The following is a 19,829-nucleotide window of genomic DNA, read 5'->3' on the forward strand; positions in this document are numbered from 1 at the left end:
GAGGAAATCACCTCCAACATCTAAAATACCTCAAGAAAGGAGCAGCTCTTACAGCCACAAATGTTTCCCTTCCTCCATCTTGGATTACGCAGAATCTTCTGAGACTATGTAGAGATTGGTACAAAATGGTTTGCTATGCCATTTCAATTGAGAATCAACCACATTGCTATGGATCTGGAGTCACATGTAAGACAGATCAAGTGAGAATGGCAGATTTCCTTCCCTGAAGTGCATTCATGAACCAGATAGGTTTTTCCAACAATCAACAATGGATTCATAGTCATCAGTAGATTCTTAACTCCAGATTTTATTTTTTATTGAATTCAAAATTCTACTATTTTCTGTAGCAGGATACGGACCCATCCCACTAGAACATTAGCTGAGTTTCTCGATTAATAAGTTAGCAATAATATCATTGGACCATCGCCTACACCTATTACAGAGATAGTAAGCTGCGAGTGACAAATCCAGCTGCAATGGTATCTGTAAGAGTATTCTAGAGCATTGAGCTGAAATGCTATCATAAAGTCTTCACTATTTAAGCCATGATGAAGACCATTCAGCCCACTGATGGGTTATCAAATTAGTTCGCACTGAATTGTTTGGTGACATAGTTGTGTGCTCCAGATTTACTTATGTGCTGTCAACAATTATTGTCGGTCCCTGTATTAAAAATACCTTTCAGAGTGGAAGAAACACCACCTAACTACTTACATTGTATGATCGGTTTGAATATTTTTGTAACCTTGGTTCAGCTGGCAGCTGGATAGCAATTGCCAGTGTCACTCAAATTGAGGCAGTTGGCATTTCTTTGTACTGGTTACAAAAAGTGAGTTTAATATTATTAACAACACCAACAAATCTCCACTAGCACTGGTTACTTGGTGCTGTCCAGGAAATTATGGACGGATGATCAGAAATGAAAGAAAACTGTGACAAAAATGAAAAACAGGAAAATACTTTCCTAACAGGAATGTACTTTTGCAGCACTCGGACTCTTACAGGATTAGCATTCCAAACTCAGAAATTCATAATGTGTGCTTTATCTTTCTAAAATGTCTCTATTTCCATTGCATCAGAAAACTCATGCTGTGAGAGTTGATATAATCAAAATTTCATGATAGTTAGAGAAATACACACTAGATATTTTGTGAGAAAGATACTAGATATTTTATGGGCGGCACGGTGGCACAGTGGTTAGCACTGCTGCCTCACAGCGCTTGTAGACCCGGGTTCAATTCCCGACTCAGGCGACTGACTGTGTGGAGTTTGCACGTTCTCCCCGTGTCTGCGTGGGTTTCCTCCGGGAGCACCCTCTGGGTGCTCCGGTTTCCTCCCACAGTCCAAAGATGTGCGGGTCAGGTGAATTGGCTAAGCTAAATTGCCCGTAGTGTTAGGTAAGGGGTAAATGTAGGGGTATGGCTGGGTTGCGCTTCGGCGGGTCGGTGTGGACTTATTGGCCCGAAGGGCCTGTTTCCACACTGTAAGTCTAATCTAATCTCTGGCACTATCTATCGCTCTGAACTGCAACGTGGGTATTTGAAAACCTCCAAAGCTGACAGAGTGCCTGCAGTATCATGTTCAGATCAGACACATGATTTCTTTGTGAGTTAAGTTAGACTGAAAACTCGAAACTGGCAGGTAATTATCCTTAGTCCACCCTGTTAGAGAGAGGCAAATGTTTATATAGCTTGAGGCATGCCACTCCATCACGTCAAGCATGTTCAAGAGAAGGAGGCAGGAACTATCATAGCAGATTGTGGGATTAAACCAACGCTGTTAGCAGCATCCTGCACCGTAGTCTAGCCATTTATCCATCCACCTGAGCTAGCAAATTCAAACAATTACTCAAAAATTTACTTCACTTATTTATCTCATGATTGCATGTTGTTCAGGATAATGTTTTCAAGCTTTTAAAGGGAGTTTTTAATTGTCCAGTTTATCTCATGGAAAATCAAATATTATAAATAAAGGTGATAAGCAACTTAATTGTATCAATAAATATTGAAATAAATGAACAGTCATTGTCACCTTGGCATTTCCTCTGCATGTTGTAAGTGCAATGTATGTGAGGTACAGCGCCATCTCTTGACAGGAAGCTGTCATTGGCTTGCATGATTGAGGCCTAGTTAATTTGAAATTCAGCAAGAACAATTTTTCTTTCAGGCCTTATTTTTGGGAACAAGTTATTTGTTATTAATTTTAATGTTTTTGCCCACATGTCCTCCTCTATATTCTAAGCCACACTGTTCCACGTGCTGTATAGTCAGCCATCAGGCATCGACTAATTGTATTTTAAAGCAACCATTATATAAGGTTAAAGTAACCAGACATTATATTCTGGTTAAGGTAACCAGACACACCGATTTTGTGAGGACAGTTTGAGCTTTTCAATAACATTTGTGTGTCCCAATTTTTTTCTGGATTACTCAAATATGCCTGGGGATCTCTCCTGGTGAGTTAGAAGGCTTTGTTTCCATGATTTATGACTCTATGACTCTACAAAACATTTACACTGGCACATGAATAGGAAAAGTTTAGAGGGCTATGAGCCAAATGCAAGCAAATGGGACTAGTTTCGTTTGGGAAACTTGGTTGGCATAGATGAGTGGACAGAAGTTGAAATGTCTGTTTCTGTGCTGTATGACTTCCTGACTCTATCTCCTCCCACCATCTCTTGCATTCCATTTCACATTTCTATCAATAACATAGAATGACAGGATTGAATGATGTGATTTTGGGTCCAACGCAGTGCTTGACCTGATGCAGGAATGCTGATGTTATCCCTTGTGACACAAGAAACTGGGCAAGAAATCATGGCATTAAAGAATCCAACAGACATCTATTACAGATAACTATTATGGACAAAAAAATACATTCATAAGTACCTAAGTGTCTGGGTTAGCATTAAACTATTAGTTACAATATAACAGCATGCTTTCAATCACAAGTCATGCTTCAGGTAGTCACTGGGGTAAGATGGAGCCTGAGATCTTTATATCTTCAGGGCACACACTATGAAACAATGATCATCTCGTGAGCACATGTGTTAAAGATGTTCTGATATACTGACTATGAGACATAACACAGTATTAAACATCAATTTCTCTAAGACTAAATTCATGATAAATTGTAAATTATGGACAGGGCCAGACAGATATCTGGATGTTGACCAATCATCAATTGTAATAAAAGTCTTTGGTCAGTGGGTCATGTGAGGGAGCTTCCTCCAATTAGAGGTGCTGATGCTAATTGGTGTATTCTAAATTGTGGCACTTCCAAAGCCAGAGTGGGTTTGTGACAAGAGTGCTGCCACTAGCTACAGGCAGATGGACAGAAATGTTTTCAAACATATACACAGTAGTACAAAATGCTGGGACGAGCTGAAGGAGAAAGTGAACAGGAGGCTGCTGCTCAAATGGAAACCTTTAGCACCTTTCAACAGCAGCCAGTGAGTGAGTGAGAGCCAGGGAGGACAGCAGCTGCAGCTGGAATCTGAGTAAAGCTACACCACCTCTTCACTGATTCCCCTCCAACCCCTTAGCAGCAAACCTTGCTCGCCTTCTCACTTCAAATGCAATATAAATACCAATCTCCAAATATAACTGCACTCTTTCAGTCTCACACTACTTGTTCTCTGAGCAGAGTCTCTCTAACAATCTTTCACTCTCATGAATCACACTTTCTTGCTATATTCCTCAACTTTTTACACTTTTTAATGTTTATTGGATTTAAAAAAGTGCTACAAGTGTGTAATTAGACCACTATCATTTTCCGTTTCATTGAAAACTCTGCGTGCAATCTTCCTGTTCTTGAAGATAGCAAGGTAGTGAGAAGGGGACATAATGAGGTGAGTTGTCCTTGGAAACCCTTCACATCTTTCTCATTCCCCACATTCTGCGTGAGAAGGTCCATGGGCAACTTTCTCAATTTATCAACAATTAAAAACCCTTAAAGTGATCAATGAATGGCCATTGAAGGGCTTCAATATATCACATCACCAATCTCCTGCCTGGCTGCCATGCAAGAGAGGTTTACCACAGGGAAATCAGGGTCATAGTTGTCCCAATCTGGAGGCAATTAAAAGGTATAAATGGGGCAAAGTGGGTGACTTCTGCCCTTGCTTCCAACCCCTATAATCGAATTGTCTCCACAAACCCACACTGCAAGAACAGAATATAAAGTACTTGATTCTTGCCATTGAATCCCTAAGGCAAGTGAGACAATGATTCTGGATTAGTGGTGCTGGAATAAAGGCAGAGAGCCTGAAGGGTGGAGAGATATCGCCACCCTTTTGCCCGAAATGTCGATTTTACTGCTCCTTGGATGCTGCCTGAACTACTGTGCTCTTCCAGCACCACTAAACCAGAATCTGGTTTCCAGCATCTGCAATCATTGGTTTTACCAGGGCGAGACAATGAGTTTTCTTGGCGGTGGAAGTGGCATTTCAGTTGCCACTGGACCCGCTTGCTTTAAAACAAAATGGGAAATCCCTGCCCTCTCTCCCTATTTAAACAGCCTACTTTATATATTGAAACTTGACCTCATTTCACCTCAAATAATATTGAAAACTGCTAAACAGAGAATCTAAATTCAGCTCTAAGTGTCACATTCTGCAGGCAAAATCATTAATTTCATTTGGAGGCGTTTGGGAGAAGCTAGGAGAAAGTGAGGACTGCAGATGCTGGAGATCGACATTTCGGGCATAAGCCTTTTATCAGGAAAGACATCCTGATGAAGGGCTCATGCCCCAAACCTCGATTCTCCTGCTCCTCGGATACTGCCTGACCTGCTATGCTTTTCCAGCGTCACACTCTCAACTTTTGGGACAAGCTAAAGCTCTCAAGTATCAAACTTTTACTAAGGCCAGTAAACCACACAAAATATAATTGAATGGATAAATATAACCAAAAGACACCGAAATATTTGTATTTGAGTACTTAAAAATTTTACTCAACTTCAGAAAATCACCTAGTGACCAGATTGTGCAGTTGATTCCCAATATAAAATATGTAGAAAAACATAGAATGCTCCTTCACCTTTAATGGTATTATGTTGCCCTTAATGGGGTTTACACCGAAATTGGTTAGTTGGATTTAATGGTCATATATAATAGATGAAAAGTATCATGGCTATTTGGTGGTGGGGAAAACAATATTCAGTTCTGTATAAGAGCTTTTCTATATATTATATAATATATTTTTAAAAACTCAGAATAGTAGTGAGTTCTTGTGGTGGAGTGGTAGTATATCTACCTCTAAACCAGGTGATCCAGGTTCAAATCCCACCTACACTATGTGTAATAGTCCCTCTGAACAGATTGACCAACACCAAAACTTAGAATAGGATGAAACAACCATCTTTTCCTGTTCTGGACTCCAAAGCCACAGCAAAGTGAACTACCGAGGGCAGTCAGGGCTGGGCAATAAATGTTGGTCTATCTAGTGACACCCACATCTTGTGAATGAATGTTTGGAAAGGTGCATTGTAACTAAAGACAAGAACTTAGTGTAGGGAAAACATGTTAATGTGGAAGTATGACAAAAATGTGACAACAGCAAGTAAGTATTTGTAGCCAACCCATTGTCCAAAGGCATAACAATTTTTAAGTAAGTTATAGATAGTTACGTAAATGAAACGTAAGTTCGTACAATTGTTTTTCCTCCTTGATGGCCGAATGATGATATTATCTGAAGTGATGTCTCTGTGTCTTTGAATTGGGAGAAAAATTGTGGTGGCAAGTTAATTTTCAATGTCGCAGTTCTGTGGAGTTGGTCAAGATCCTGACCACAGTGACTTCCAGTGTCTTCCCACCATTTAGCAATCACCCAGGTTCAGTGGGTGATTTTGGGGATACATTGAGAGGATGAATGTTTTTCTCATGGCCCAGATACTGAACACTGCAGCTGCTCAGTGAGGAGGGTTGATCAACTTCCTGCTGCTTAATGCCACTGGTGATCTCCAATTTGTGTTTATTTTCACTGCCCAGGTTTTACAAATATGCATTCCTTTGGCAGGGAATCATTCCATGTACAGGCAGCTCTCTGCATGTGTATGTGGCCACAAACCCAGACTGTGACTGCGAGCAGGGTACGTGACCAAGGAGGCCATCACTGTAAATACTGTTAGAAGTTCCATTTTTTGGATGAGACATTAACAATGGACCATGTACAACCCAGAGGGAAACACCAGTAAACAATATCAGTAATAGTTGGAAATGCATGGACTGGGGCTCCATTTTGAAATAAATATAAGATGATCAGTGTGTCATTTGCATGTTTTACTGGTTTTTCCTTTAAAGATGCTTCAGGGTTGAAGAGGATGCTAAAGATTGCATTATACTGTTTGAAAAAATGCCAGGAGTTTACCCATTGTCTTTTACAGCATTCATAGATCAATTTATAAACTTAGCTGCCAAATGCCTCAAAATTAAAAATTCCCAAGGAGACAGACACTAGGAGGAAGTAAATGTTGTAGCGTCACTGGTTCCATCAGAAATTTCGAAATGTACCTTTGCCCAAACGGAGTTTTTGTGGACTCCACCTAGTCTCTGTCACACATCTGCTGAAACATTGAGTAGGACTGCAATTAATTTTTTTCAAGATCTCATCTTACAGAACCACACCTTATAATCACAACATATCAGTTGATCTCTGAGACTTCAAATTATGCTTCCGGAAGCAAGACTCAACTTATACACCAAGTATAAAATGAATTAGTGTAGGAAGCTGTCATTGTAAAATGGCGAAAAAATGTACCAATAATTCAAATTAAATCAACATGACATATTTATTTAAATGAACTAATTCTATAAGGTTACCTTTAAACAATCTCAAAACACTTTTTGCCATTTTATATCGATGAATAGATGAGAATTTAGGAGGCATGTTAGTACATCTGCAGATGACACCAAAATTGATGGCGTAGTGGACAATGCAGAAGATTATCTAACATTACAAAGAGATCTTCATCAAGCGGGTTGAGGAGAGATAGAGTTTAATTTGGATAAATGTGATGTATTGCATTTTTATAATACAAACAAGGACTTACACAATTACTGGCAGGGCCCTGGGTAGTGTTGTCTATCAGAGAAACCTAGGGGTTCAGGTACATAATTCTTGGAAATTTGCATCACATGTAGAACAGGGTGGTTGAGAAAGCATTTGGCACGCTTGTTTCATTGCTCAGCTTTGTCTATCGGAGTTGGGGTGTCATGTTGAGGTTATACAGAACTTTGGTGAGGCATCTGTGTACTGTCTGTAGTTCTGGTCATCCTGTTATAGGAAGGTTATTATTAAAGTGGATAGGGTACAGAAAAGATTTACCAGCAACATTGCTGGGAATAGAGTGTTTGAGATATAAAAATAGACTGGGACTTTCACTGGAGCATAGCAGGTTGACGGCTGACCTGATTGAGATTTATAAAATGATGAGGGACATAGATATGGTGAATTGCTAAGGTCGTTTCCCGAGGGTAGGGGAGTTCAAAACTAGGGAGCAGACTTTTGAGGTGAGAGGAGAAAGATTTAAAAAAGACATGACAGACAACTTTTTTTACACAAAGAGCAATTCATATGTGGAATGAACTGCCAGAGAAAGTGGTGGACGCAGGTACAGTTAAAATGTTTAAGAGGTTTGGATAAAGTTCATGAATGGGAAAAGTTTGGAGGAATATGGGCCAAGCGCAGGCAGGTCAGATAAGTTTGGTTTGGGAACATGTTTGGCATGAACTGGTTGGACTGAAGGATCTGTTTCCATTCTGTATGACTCTATGAGTCATTGGCTTCCAATGCAAAGAGTTAATCAAATTCAATCAAAGTTATTTTGGCTATGGCATTTAAGAACACAAGAAATAGGAACAGGAACAGACCACACTGAACTCACCCCACAATTTTATGTGATCATGTCTAGTATTTAGCTTCAGCTCCACTTCCCATGTCCCTTGATTCAGGGGAACAGAACCCTGCTTATCCCAGTTTTAAACATATTCAACAATGAAATATCCACAATACTGTGGGCTAGAGAATTCCAAAGATTTAAATCTCTTTGAGAGAAGTAATTTCTCTTCGTCTCACTCCCAAATAATTGGCCCTTTATCCTACTCCTGTACTCGCATGTTTTGAATTCCCTAACTCGTGGAAATAACTTCTCATCATCTACCCTGTGAGGCCCCTTCAGGACCTGGTATGCCTCAGTGAGATTGGCTCTCATCTTTCTAAATGCTAGAGAATATAAGCCTCATTGCAAGAAACCTACTTGAGAACAGCTTAGATATTTTCAGTTTCAAAATCATCCCTTCAAAAAAAATCATCTTCTCTCCATTGATGTGACTGAATATTCTGCATTCTTGAAGGGTATGATAGTAACTTGTGGATCTCATCAGTGGATGACTAAATCACAAAAGAAAATTGAGTGGAGCAACATTGTTTGTGAAGGTTATTTCTCTACCATCAATTTATGTTTTCCATTAAAGGCAAATGTGATACTTGAAGGATTTGTTGAAGCACACATTCACCCAAAGATTGAATTGTGGATATTAGACAGCCTAATTTATCTGCAGATTGGATAGTTTTTCTTTGCAGGCACACCTTGATTTAAATGAGTTTATGGGACTAAACATACCTTGATTTAAATGAGTTTATGGGACTAAACAATACCCACTGCATTCTCTGAATACACCACTGGACATCTATGCTGCATATTTTTGATCCACAGCTTCACTTCATGCTCATCCACTCAACTGTTATTGCAGACATGGACATAATTCCTGCAAGGAACTTGATTTCCAGTTTGTTTTTCATTTGAGAATTACATGTTAATAATGAATTAATTTTGCTCCATCAGTTTTACAGGATAATACCACTCTTATCACCTATACTTTTCACTGGAATTGTTTACAGAATTTTCTGCTCCACAGTTTAGATGCTGGGTACATTGAAATAATGGCCCATGTTGACATGTCCACGTTGCTGATGTTATTATAAACACTTTTTTTTTCCGACTGCCTGATAATTTTTTTGGAAACTGATAATTTTGGCATTGAGATCTTTTGGTACTCTCTACACTGTCCAGGACTTCTGTCAAAACACTGGACTTTTTGTTTCCATAAAGTGGCTACGCTACACTAACCAGCCTCGGAACACTTCAACCCAGGGCATCAATGTGAACTTCACCAGTTTCCTCACTTGCCCTCCCCCCGCCTTACCCCAGTTCCAACCTTCCAGCTCAGCACTGTCCCCATGACCTGTCCCACCTGTCAATCAGCCTTCCCATCTATCCGCTCCACCCTCCTCTTTGACCTATCGCCTCCATCCCCTCCCCCATTCACCTATTGTACGCTTTGCTACCTTCTCCCCAGCCCCACTCCGCATTTATCTCTCCACCCTGGAGGCTCCCTGCCTTTATTCCTGATGAAGGGCTTTTGCCTGAAACGTCAATTTTCCTGCTCCTCAGATGCTGCCTGACCTGCTGTGCTTTTTCAGCACCACTCTGGTTTCCAGCATCTGCAATTCTCACTTTTGCCTACACTAACCAGCTGGTGCTTTGAAATCTTTGCTCAACTCAATGTTTGACTTACTTCAGTACAAGTTTAGATTCTTCACTTCTGGTAACAACATAAGCATTCTGACAAAAGGCCCAGTCCAGTATGTACAACTCCGTATGTACCCTTTCCTGAAGAAGGGCTTATGCCCAAAACGTCGATTCTCCTGCTCCTTGGATGCTGCCTGACCTGCTGCGCTTTTCCAGCAACATATTTTCAGCTCTGATCTCCAGCATCTGCAGTCCTCACTTTCTCCTGTACAACTCAAGGCCAGGTTAATAGCTGGTCCCTGATCTCATGACACGTTTGATCAAGAGCAGCTTCTTCAACTTCCATTCTGGCAATAGATTTTTTTATTGAATTCCTCAATGTAACACAGCTATTTGATGGATGAAAAAATGTTACGTTTTCTAGTTTGAAACTAGCTTTGTACTGCACTTCATTTTTGTCAGATAACTATCTTTGTTTGTTGGACGTCGCTGTTTGGGCATGTCTGAAACTCCCGCACATTTTCTTGGCAGCATGCTTGATCCCATGAGCTAACTTATAAAACAAGTCAATCTTGAATTTTTGAGGTGAAATATTGAGGCCAACCCCTAATGTAAGTTTAATATTTCTTAACAGAAAAGGAGTGTCAACTCATACACAGAGAATAGGCTTAAATACAATTTTTGATGCTCCTTGGTTTCAGCTTTTAGAATAAAATGAATTAAATCATTGTATCCAAAGCACCAGGAGGAATCCTGAAATACAATGTAGTTGAAATAAAGTGTAACCTATTTGGTTGCCATGAAATGTCAGCTTTGGTCATAGACATTTATTCAGCACTTTTTTTATTTCTCAGACTTTTTAGGAGTATGTCATGACATTTTTGAGCCTTAATTATCAGCTTTTCTGGGTTTCATAGATTGTATGTGGTGTTGTTTACATAACAATAGACTAAACAGCCACTTAACTAGTTGTCATATTTGCTGTGCAGTAGCTGTGAAAACTTCAAAACAATTCACTGTTTGTGAGGAGCTTTGATGGTTTTCTGAGAGATGTGACCGGTTTTGAAATGGTAATCTGTGTCATTTCAGGCCAGCTGCAGTATGGATCCAGGCCCTGAGAAGTTGTCTAACCTACAGGGTCAGGTGAATGATGTAAAGGGCATCATGTCACAGAACATTGAAAAGGTTCTGGAAAGAGGAGAAAAACTGGATGACCTGATCATTAAGACAGATGATCTCCAAGCATCTGTAAGTATCTCACTTTCCCAATTGAAAATGGTGAATGGAAAAAAATACATTCCTTCTTATGTTTAGCCTCAGAAACAGTTTACTAATAATGTTTCATGTTTTTCACTGCATATAATCTCTGCTTAAGCTGTGGATATTGAGCTGAAGGATTCCATATGTTTAATCAAGTACATGCATATCAAAAGTGCAGTCAGACGCAGATTAAAACTATACCTATGTTACCTCATTGGTGCCTTTTAACCCCAATCCATTTTCTACACCAGCATTCATATAGTCATAGTCACAGAGATGTTCAGCATGTAAATAGACCCTTTGGTCCAACTTGTCCATGCCAACTAGATATCCTAACCCAATCTAGTCCCATTTTCCAACACTTGGTCCATATCCCTCTAAACCCTTCCCATTCATATACCCATCCAGATGCCTTTAAATGTTGTAATTGTACCAGTCTCCATCACTTCCTCTGGCAGCTCATTCCATACATGTACCACTTCTGCATGAAAACGTTGCCCCTTAGATTCATTTTATATCTTTTCCCTCTTGCCCCAAACCTATGCCCTCTAGTTCTGGATTTCCCCACCCCAGGGAAAAGACCTTGTCTATTTATCCTATCTATGCCCTTCATGATTTTATAAACCTCTATAAGGTCACCTCTCAGCTGCCTCTGTTCCAGGGAAAACAGCCCCAGCCTATTCAGCCTCTCCCTATAGATCAAGCCCTCCAACCCTGGCAAAATCTTCGTAAATCTTTTCTGAATTCTTTCAAGTTTCACAATATCCTTCTGATAGGACGGAGACCAGAATTGCACAAAATATTCCAAAAGTGGCCTAACCAATGCCCTATACAACTGCAAATGACTTCCCAACACCTGTACTCATTGTCTGACAAATAAAAGAAAGCATACCAAATGCCTTCTTCACTATCCTATCTACCTGCGACTCTACTTTCAAGGAATTATGCACTCCAAGGTCTCTTTATTCAGCAACAATTTCCAGGACCTTACCATTAAGTTCTGCTCTGATTTGCCTTTCCAAATGCAGCACCACATATTTATCTAAATTAAACTCCATCTGCCACTCCTCAGCCCACCAGCTCATCTGATCAAGTTCCCGTTGTACTCTGAGGTAACCGTCTTCATTGTCCACTACACCTCCAATTTTGGTGTCATCTTACTAACTCTACCTCCTAAGTTCACATCCAAATTATTTATATAAATGATGAAAAGCAGTGGCCCCAGCACCCAAAACTGGTCACAGGCCTCTAATCTGAAAGGCAACCAGTGTCTTCTATCTTCAAGTCAGTGTGGCTTTTTTCTTAATTAATCTACCATTTGTATCTGTTTGTAAGCAGTACGTCTGGGACAGATCCCTGCAAGCCAGCAATGGGAAAATCACATTGTTGGTGCAGTATAGATAGTTTGCGTCTACTCATTGGAGCTTAGAATAATGAGAGACAAAATTATTGAAACATACAAGATTTTTAAGGGACTTGACAGGGTAGATGTGGAAAGGTTAATATCCTTCATGGTAGAATCCACCAGCAGGAGGCATAATCCTAGAATAGGGAATAAAATGAGGAGGAATTTTTGGTCTTAGAGCTTTTGTAATTATTTACTGCAGAGGGCTGTTGAGATTCAGTCATTAAGTATATTCAAGGCTGAGAAATGTTTAATCAGTGAGGGCATCAAGTGTAGTATGGGAAAGGAAGAAAAATGGAACTGAGCCCTATCATTGAAACTGCTATGCCATTCAATGGGCTGATTGGCTATTTCTGCTCCAATATCTTGTGGCCTTATGGGTGGGCCCTCAGTTGGCCCATTGCTTCTGTAACAACCAAGATGATTGCCTACCATTAGGGAAGTTGCCAAAGACAGGTCTGTCATCAACTACAACACTGTCATCTAAAAGAGATATGGCACAGACCTCTCGACAAGCCAGAGAATCAACCCTCCTCCAGTCTCTTCTGTGACACTGTCTGTAAACTATATGGTTTTATTAATGATTAAACACCGTGCATTTCCTCCTTGGGTTTCAAGTGCCAACACACATGTTAACTGTGCATATGGGTTACGATGAAATGTGTTTTCAACAGCTGATGGTGAGTTGAAGACACATTGATAAAAACAGAAGAGAAACACACCCTAGCCTTCAAGCTTAATCCAAATGATCTAGTAAAAAAAATTGTGTTGTACAAAAAACGTCTCCTGTGCTGTTGGCATGATTGCTGAATTAAAACTATTTAATTATTCACAATTTTTAGCAAATAAAATTTTGAATAAATAGGAGTAGATCATTACTTGACAAGACTGAAAATTGCAAATCACTCACTTATGTTAGAAAAAGGGAGAGTGTTCTAAATGTTTTGGACTAAAAATTAATTAATTTCAGTAAAATGAAAAGGGACCCAGACTGAAAGCAAATGGTTCATAAAACATTGGCCAACAATGAAAGATAATTAAAAATGGAGACTCTAAAAGATCCACAGGGGTGTATTTCCCAGCATAAATGTAAACTTGCATACACGATGTCTGATAATAATATCCACTTTGAGGAAGAATGGATAGATAGATAGAATAGATAGAAACAATAGATAGATTTGGTAGATAAATGAATAGATAAATAGAATAGATAGAATAGATTCCTGACTCTCTGCCCTCGAACCCCACCCATCCAACACAACAAGGACAGAACCCCCCGGTCCTCACCTTCCATCCCACCAACCTCTGATACATTGTATCATCCTCCGCCATTTCCGCCACCTACAAACAGACCCACACCACCAGCAATATAATTCCTTCCCTACCCCCATCTGCATTCCATAGAGACCATTCCCTCTGCGACTCCCTCGTTAGGTCCACCACCCCCCCCCCCCCCCCACCACCCCCCCCCCCACCCCCCCCACCAACCCATCCACCACTCCTGGCACCTTCCTTTCCGTATGTCTGTGTGGGTTTCCTTCAGGTGCTCCAGTTTCCTCCCACAGTCCAAAGATGTGTAGATTAGGTGAATTGGCTATGCTAAGCTGACTTGTAATATGCAGGGATGTGCAGAATAGTTGGGTTACAGGGATATGGTATGGTTGTATCTGCTTTAGAGGGTCCGAACTGTAGAGATTCTATGAACAGCAGTAACAATTTAGTACCTCGAGCCAGTCTCTATTTTATATCTATTGACTTACCTTTGTTTCGTAACCCTTGACACCCTTGCTCATCAAACATCCATCAAACTCAATTCTGAAAATTTCCTTCATCCAGTCTTAATAATTTTCCTCGGACAGAGTTCTAGATATCATAACCCATTCCTTTGTCCTGTTCTCTTCCAGTCTAATTTGGGCATCACTTGCACCATCTATTAAGTAGCAGCAGGAGGTGGACATAATTATCTAATGCATTCACTGCTGCATTTTCCAAAGTGATCGATGGTATTACAATTGGAGTTTGGCAGTACAGAACTTGAGTTGCTAAAAAAAGACACATTTGTCAAAACTTTTCATCTTCAGTTCATTAGGACAATTCGCAAGAAGGACCAAGGTAAAAGGAAAACAATCTTTTCAAACTGTCTGAGAAGACATTACTGATTATTCAGCAAGTGGACTCTGAATGATAGAGGCCTTGTGAAGAAAACGTAGTAATCAGATGATGACTGATAAGTAACACAGGCTGGTCGACACTGATTGGTGATATCATAGGCTAAGAAATAAAGCAGAGAATGGATATCATCTGTTTTGTTGAATTGAAATTGATGGGATTTGTGAATATGTTCTTTCTATCTGCAAAGATCAGGGCTCTGTACATTAATATATGTAACTGCAGTACATGCAGGTTTGCCAACCTTAAATTGTCAACATAATTCTTAACACACTTAGAATTATTAAACAAATATCCAATTGCAGAAATATATCTAAAGTTGGACATTGCATTTTGTGTTTTGGGCACACAGACTGGTTGCCAATTCAGTTCAAAACAGGTAACAGTTATTATCTTGTTCATGCCTCAGTGCAAAGCATTGGCTAATCCGAATCAACCCACTTGGTTTAAATGTAAATGAAGCTCGGTAGTTACCTGTCAATCATTATTTAATTGATGCACTCTCCAAGGCAATGACACTACAAATTAGAGTCCACTCGCCAACCAATCAGCACTATCTGCCCATTCAGTTTAAAAAAGGATGTCTTTCCTTTCTTGCAAATTGACCTGAAGAGTACAAGATTAAAAGGTTTGACAAAGCATATTTTTGGTACCGTAATGCTAATTTCAAGAGTTATTTATTTGCTCTCCATTGCACTGCCGAATGATTTTCAATATGTGTCAATGATGGGTGACAGAAGACAAGTCATTTGGGTTCAAATAGTCTGCATTGTGAGAAAGCATGCAGCTTCACTTTATGGTCTCCTCCTGGGTCATTTCTAAATTGTCCTCTGTTTGGTAGCTATTTGATAGCTGGAGTTTTGAGTAGGCTGACCGTGGGCAGTTTTCTTTAGGTAGCATCATCTTCCTCAGCATTAATCTAACCTCCCATGACCATTACATATATTGGTGATTCTAGCTGATTGCCAGCTCCTGCCAGATGTACTACCCAGTTCTCTCCTTGAGAAGATTACTAAAGAACAAATGAGGGTGGTACAGTGGCTCAGTAGTTAGCACTGTGCTTCACAGCACCAGGATTCCAGGTTCGACTCCAGTCTTGGGTGACTGTGTGGAGTTTGCACATTCTCCCTGTGTCTGTATAGGTTTCCACCAGGTATTCCGGTTTCCTCCCACATTCCAAAGATGTGCAGGTCAGGTGAATTGGCCACGCTAAATTGTCCATTATTGCTAGGTGCATTAGCCAGACGGACTCTTTGGAGAGTTGGTGTGGACTTGTTGGGTGGAAGGCTTGTTTTCACACTGTAGGGAATCTAATCAAATAGGGGAGTTCTTAAATGCAACCATATGGAACAACCCTACAATTTTTTTTAAGTCATACAGTACAGAAACAGACCCTTCAGTCCAACTTGTCCACGCCAACCACGTTTCCCACACTAAACTAGCCCCAATTGTTGACCCATATCACATTAAACCCCAAATGTCTTTTACATGTTGTAATTGTACCTGCATTTACCACTTTCTCTGACAATTCATTGGTTCTACACACGGAGCTGGAATCAACCAAAGCATAAGAGAACAAAAAGTAAGAGTGGCATGGTGGTAGTGACCCTGCCTCTGAGCCAGACAATCCAGGTTCAAGTCTCACCTATTTCAAAGATTGTCATAAGCCATCTAACAGGGTGAAGAAGAAATACAATGGAGAACTCCCAGTGTTGGATTTGGAATTCACAATACCTGAAGCAAGAATATCCTGTTGCATATTTCATATAAAACAAAACTAATTTGTTCTTTCATTCAAAAAGAAATGGGTCCTTAACTTGCAAGAAAATGTTAAAGGAATATACTCCTCAACAATTTCTTAAGTATGCAAAAACGTTAGAGTTCATATATTGCATTTTAATTGAATTTAGATAGAATGCATTTTTTTCATTAGATTGTTGTACATGGAATAATGTGAGTGTCAGGGTACAATTTGCCTGTCATATATTTGGATATTTTGACAGATACTCCATGCTCGGATAAAATTCAAGTTATTTCTAAAACTTGCTTCTCGGTTAAATCTTTTAATAAAGACATGGGTTTCTCAGGGCAACCTCAAATTGGGATGTAAATCTGAAGCCAGATGGTTTCAGACAATAGGAGCTGACTGAAATACTTTCGAATGTTCATTCCCATCAGAGGGATTTGAATGTTTTGTCCTTTGAATTTTATGGGAATCTTATTTCACGAGGCCTCCATCTGAGCAAGTTTGATTTGTAGCTGTACTGGCCAGCCCACAGTCTGAAAGGTTCAGAAGAAAAATGACCTAACTTCCTACAGGGGGGACATTTGAAGCAATTCATTTACAAGGGTGCCCAGTCTTTGTGAAAGGAAAACACCACAGAGGCACATAAAAACATGTATGAATTACTTAGAAAACCTCTTGTTTAAACTAACTAAGGCAATCTATCAAATTAGTGAGTGGATTTATTCTTACTTTCTGTTTTTTCATTAACAAGTCTGCAAACCATGCCATTATATTGCTTCCTACTGAATGTGCGCTAATTTTGTTTACTAACTTGCTGTGTAGAGCTTCATTGAAAATCATCTGAAAATCCAGAATTCCCTAATCTACTCTGCTGGTAACATCTTAAAACTCTAACAGGTTTGTCAAACATGATTTATACTTCATAAACCCATGTTGATTTCGCTCAATCAGATCTTTATTTTATAAATATTGAGTTATTATATCCCTTTATAACAGGTCTAACATTTTCCTGCCACTAATGTCAGGCTAACAGGTCTGTAGTTCCCAGTTTTCTTTTTTGTTCCTTACTTAAAAATAGTGGTGTCATATTTGCAAGCTTGCCAAGCACAAGCACTATTCTAGGATCTATAGATTTGTAACATAACCACTTGTCTGTACTTGCAAACCTCATAACACCATATTGAACACCCGATGTTATTTTGCTATTGGGCATCATTTACTAAGCAATCCTGAGTGTGTTAAATATCACACTAGTAATCAACTTACTATTACCAGTTGGATTTGCAGTGTGATTCATTTGAGCACGTTGGAAGCTACATATTTTCATCGACAGGATCCTGTGGTTAATCCCTTTCAATGACAAAGACTTATGGAGACAACAAATTGCTATGGCATTCCCCTGACCAATTACAATCGATCTGCCTGATCAGAGTTTAAACAGCATACAATTTAAATTATCTTCTGCATCACCAAGCTTACCATGGTCCCATCAATCATGCTTTTCTCATGTTGTTTAAACTGATGTGCTTTTTCAAAGTTTGATTTATATGTTAGTCCTAATAGGTACAAGATGAAAAGCTTCAACTTTATCGCAATATTTAAGATTTGCATTATTCACATACATCTTACACATCTATCCTGTTTGATTTCAGGCTGACACTTTTCAGAAAACTTCCACAAAGATTGCAAGGAAAATGTGGTGGAAAAACACAAAAATGATCATCATCATTGTGGTAATAGTGGTTATAATCATCATCCTCATCATTCTCATTGCTACAGATGTCATCCCAACATAAGACCTTTCTACTTAGTTCAGCTACTGAAGCAAATGTACCTTCTTAGAGTATAGAGTAGTTCTTTTGCAGAAATACATATTGAAAGCTATAAATTTTGAACATGTTTATATATATAATAATAATGAACATTCTATGTACAAGTTTCAGAAAAAAGTGATTAAGGGATATTTATATTTGAAGTTTATTCCTTCTTGGAATTGCACATTATTATACCTATATAGTTACTGTTGTATGAGTCTGAAAGAGTTAATACTAAAAGAGTGCCATAAGCACCACTCACCATGATAGTGTCATATGAACTTTTGGGCAGACATTTAAGGATATCAAAATGAGACTTAACCTCTAGCCCTCTTCAAAGTCTCTGTAACGATGTCTGTTATTTCAACATAACATGTAACTAGTTGCTAACATGCAATAAACTATATCTTGATAATGAGAGGAAAGTCACCTCATTCAACCAAGTAGTAGTTTTTCTCTACCACATTAGAGCAAACAGACCCTATAGATTCCAGCACTTTGAGGATGGTGGCAGCAATCTTCACCATGAGCAGCAGTTCACAATTTAGTGAACTGGTATGTCCATGCAAGAGTTACAATATATATATATAGAGGAGGACTCCTTTTCTCCCTCTGTGACAACTATTCAGCTAATTTATTTTCAAAGGGCTGAAATACAATTGAAGTGCTCCAAGTGAACTAAAATATTGAACTCGACACACTATTTAACTATCACCTGCAAGCAAATACCTGACCCTCTTCTCAGCGTTCATGAAAGATATGTATTCCGCAAGGGTCATCAGAATACTGACCTTTCCTAAAGCCAGTTGCATGAAGCCTATTTAGTCCCCACTTAGATCAAGTGAATTGGCAGATGTGACATCTTCCTCATTTGGGGCGGAGCATATGATATTAATGAAATGTTTGCTTTTCTTCAAACAAAAACTTTGTTTCCATCTCTTTAGCCTTCTAGATATGTGACAGCAGGTTTCCCAAGTGCTATAATAAAGGCTGGCATGCCAAGAGATGGAAGAGCAAGGAGAAACAAACCGTAGCAAAGGAGGGAAATAGCAAGCAAGGTTACATTATAACTGAATCAAACTTTGTGTACAGAAATAGGAATTCATCAAAAATGTGTGCAAATAGTTTCATTGTTTCTAATGTTTTCTTGATGTAACCAATGAAGACTAAGGGGAATTATAAACAGAGGAAGTACAGGATAATGATCTAGATATACTTTACTTTAAACAGCTAGACTATAAGTCAGCACCACTGCTTGTTTACTTATGTTGTTTACCTGCCATACCATTATTTCAGTGCAATACTTGGGCACAGTTCAGAGTCAGACATTGTCAAACTAGATCCCATCTGCACTCTCAGGTAAATATAAATGATCCAGTTACGCTATTTGAATGGAATACCTAGAGACCGAGCAAGATTTATCTCTTAGTCTCAGACTATTTCATCATTAATCTTTTTGTGTTCTTGCTGTGTACAAATTGGCTGCTATGTTATCTACCTGTCAATGATTTTAATTCAAACAGTTTCATAGATTGTAAAGCACTTTGTAATATCCTGTAGTCATAACATGTATGATGTAATTCAAATTATTTCCTTTTCTTAATTCATCAAGTAATTATTCTGCACATTTTGTCATTGATAAGCTAAAAGGATCGTGGAATGGGATAAATAACCTGTTACTAATTAAATTAACTCAGTGTGTGACAGTGTAAAGAATTGTTGATGGGAATATAAATGATTACTGAAATGGCTCCAATCAGTCCATGTGTCTTTTTGAGCCTTTTATTATTGTTTATATAAGACACCATGTCACTAAGTATAAACAGAAATAGCCAGACTGCATGATCAACACATCAAAATAGCCCTGCTGCATGCTTGTTTTTTTTTTATTTATATCAAGTGA

The 19,829-nt window shown here is 39.1% G+C and overlaps 1 protein-coding gene across 1 annotated transcript in view; it reads left to right on the plus strand.

Moving 5' to 3' along the window:
• Positions 1-19,438, plus strand: part of si:ch73-234b20.5 (uncharacterized protein LOC449923 homolog) — a 32,433-nt gene extending 12,995 nt beyond the window's left edge. The window contains exons 2-4 of the mRNA XM_060831911.1: positions 10,621-10,779; positions 17,765-17,845; positions 18,871-19,438. Of these exons, the coding sequence (XP_060687894.1) occupies positions 10,621-10,779; positions 17,765-17,845; positions 18,871-18,960 (330 nt within the window). The 3' untranslated portion in view covers positions 18,961-19,438. The remainder of the gene's footprint in view (positions 1-10,620; positions 10,780-17,764; positions 17,846-18,870) is intronic.
• Positions 19,439-19,829: the final 391 nt, after the last annotated feature.

The sequence above is a fragment of the Hemiscyllium ocellatum genome, chromosome 1 (assembly GCF_020745735.1).
Source record: "Hemiscyllium ocellatum isolate sHemOce1 chromosome 1, sHemOce1.pat.X.cur, whole genome shotgun sequence".
Taxonomy (NCBI): domain Eukaryota; kingdom Metazoa; phylum Chordata; class Chondrichthyes; order Orectolobiformes; family Hemiscylliidae; genus Hemiscyllium; species Hemiscyllium ocellatum.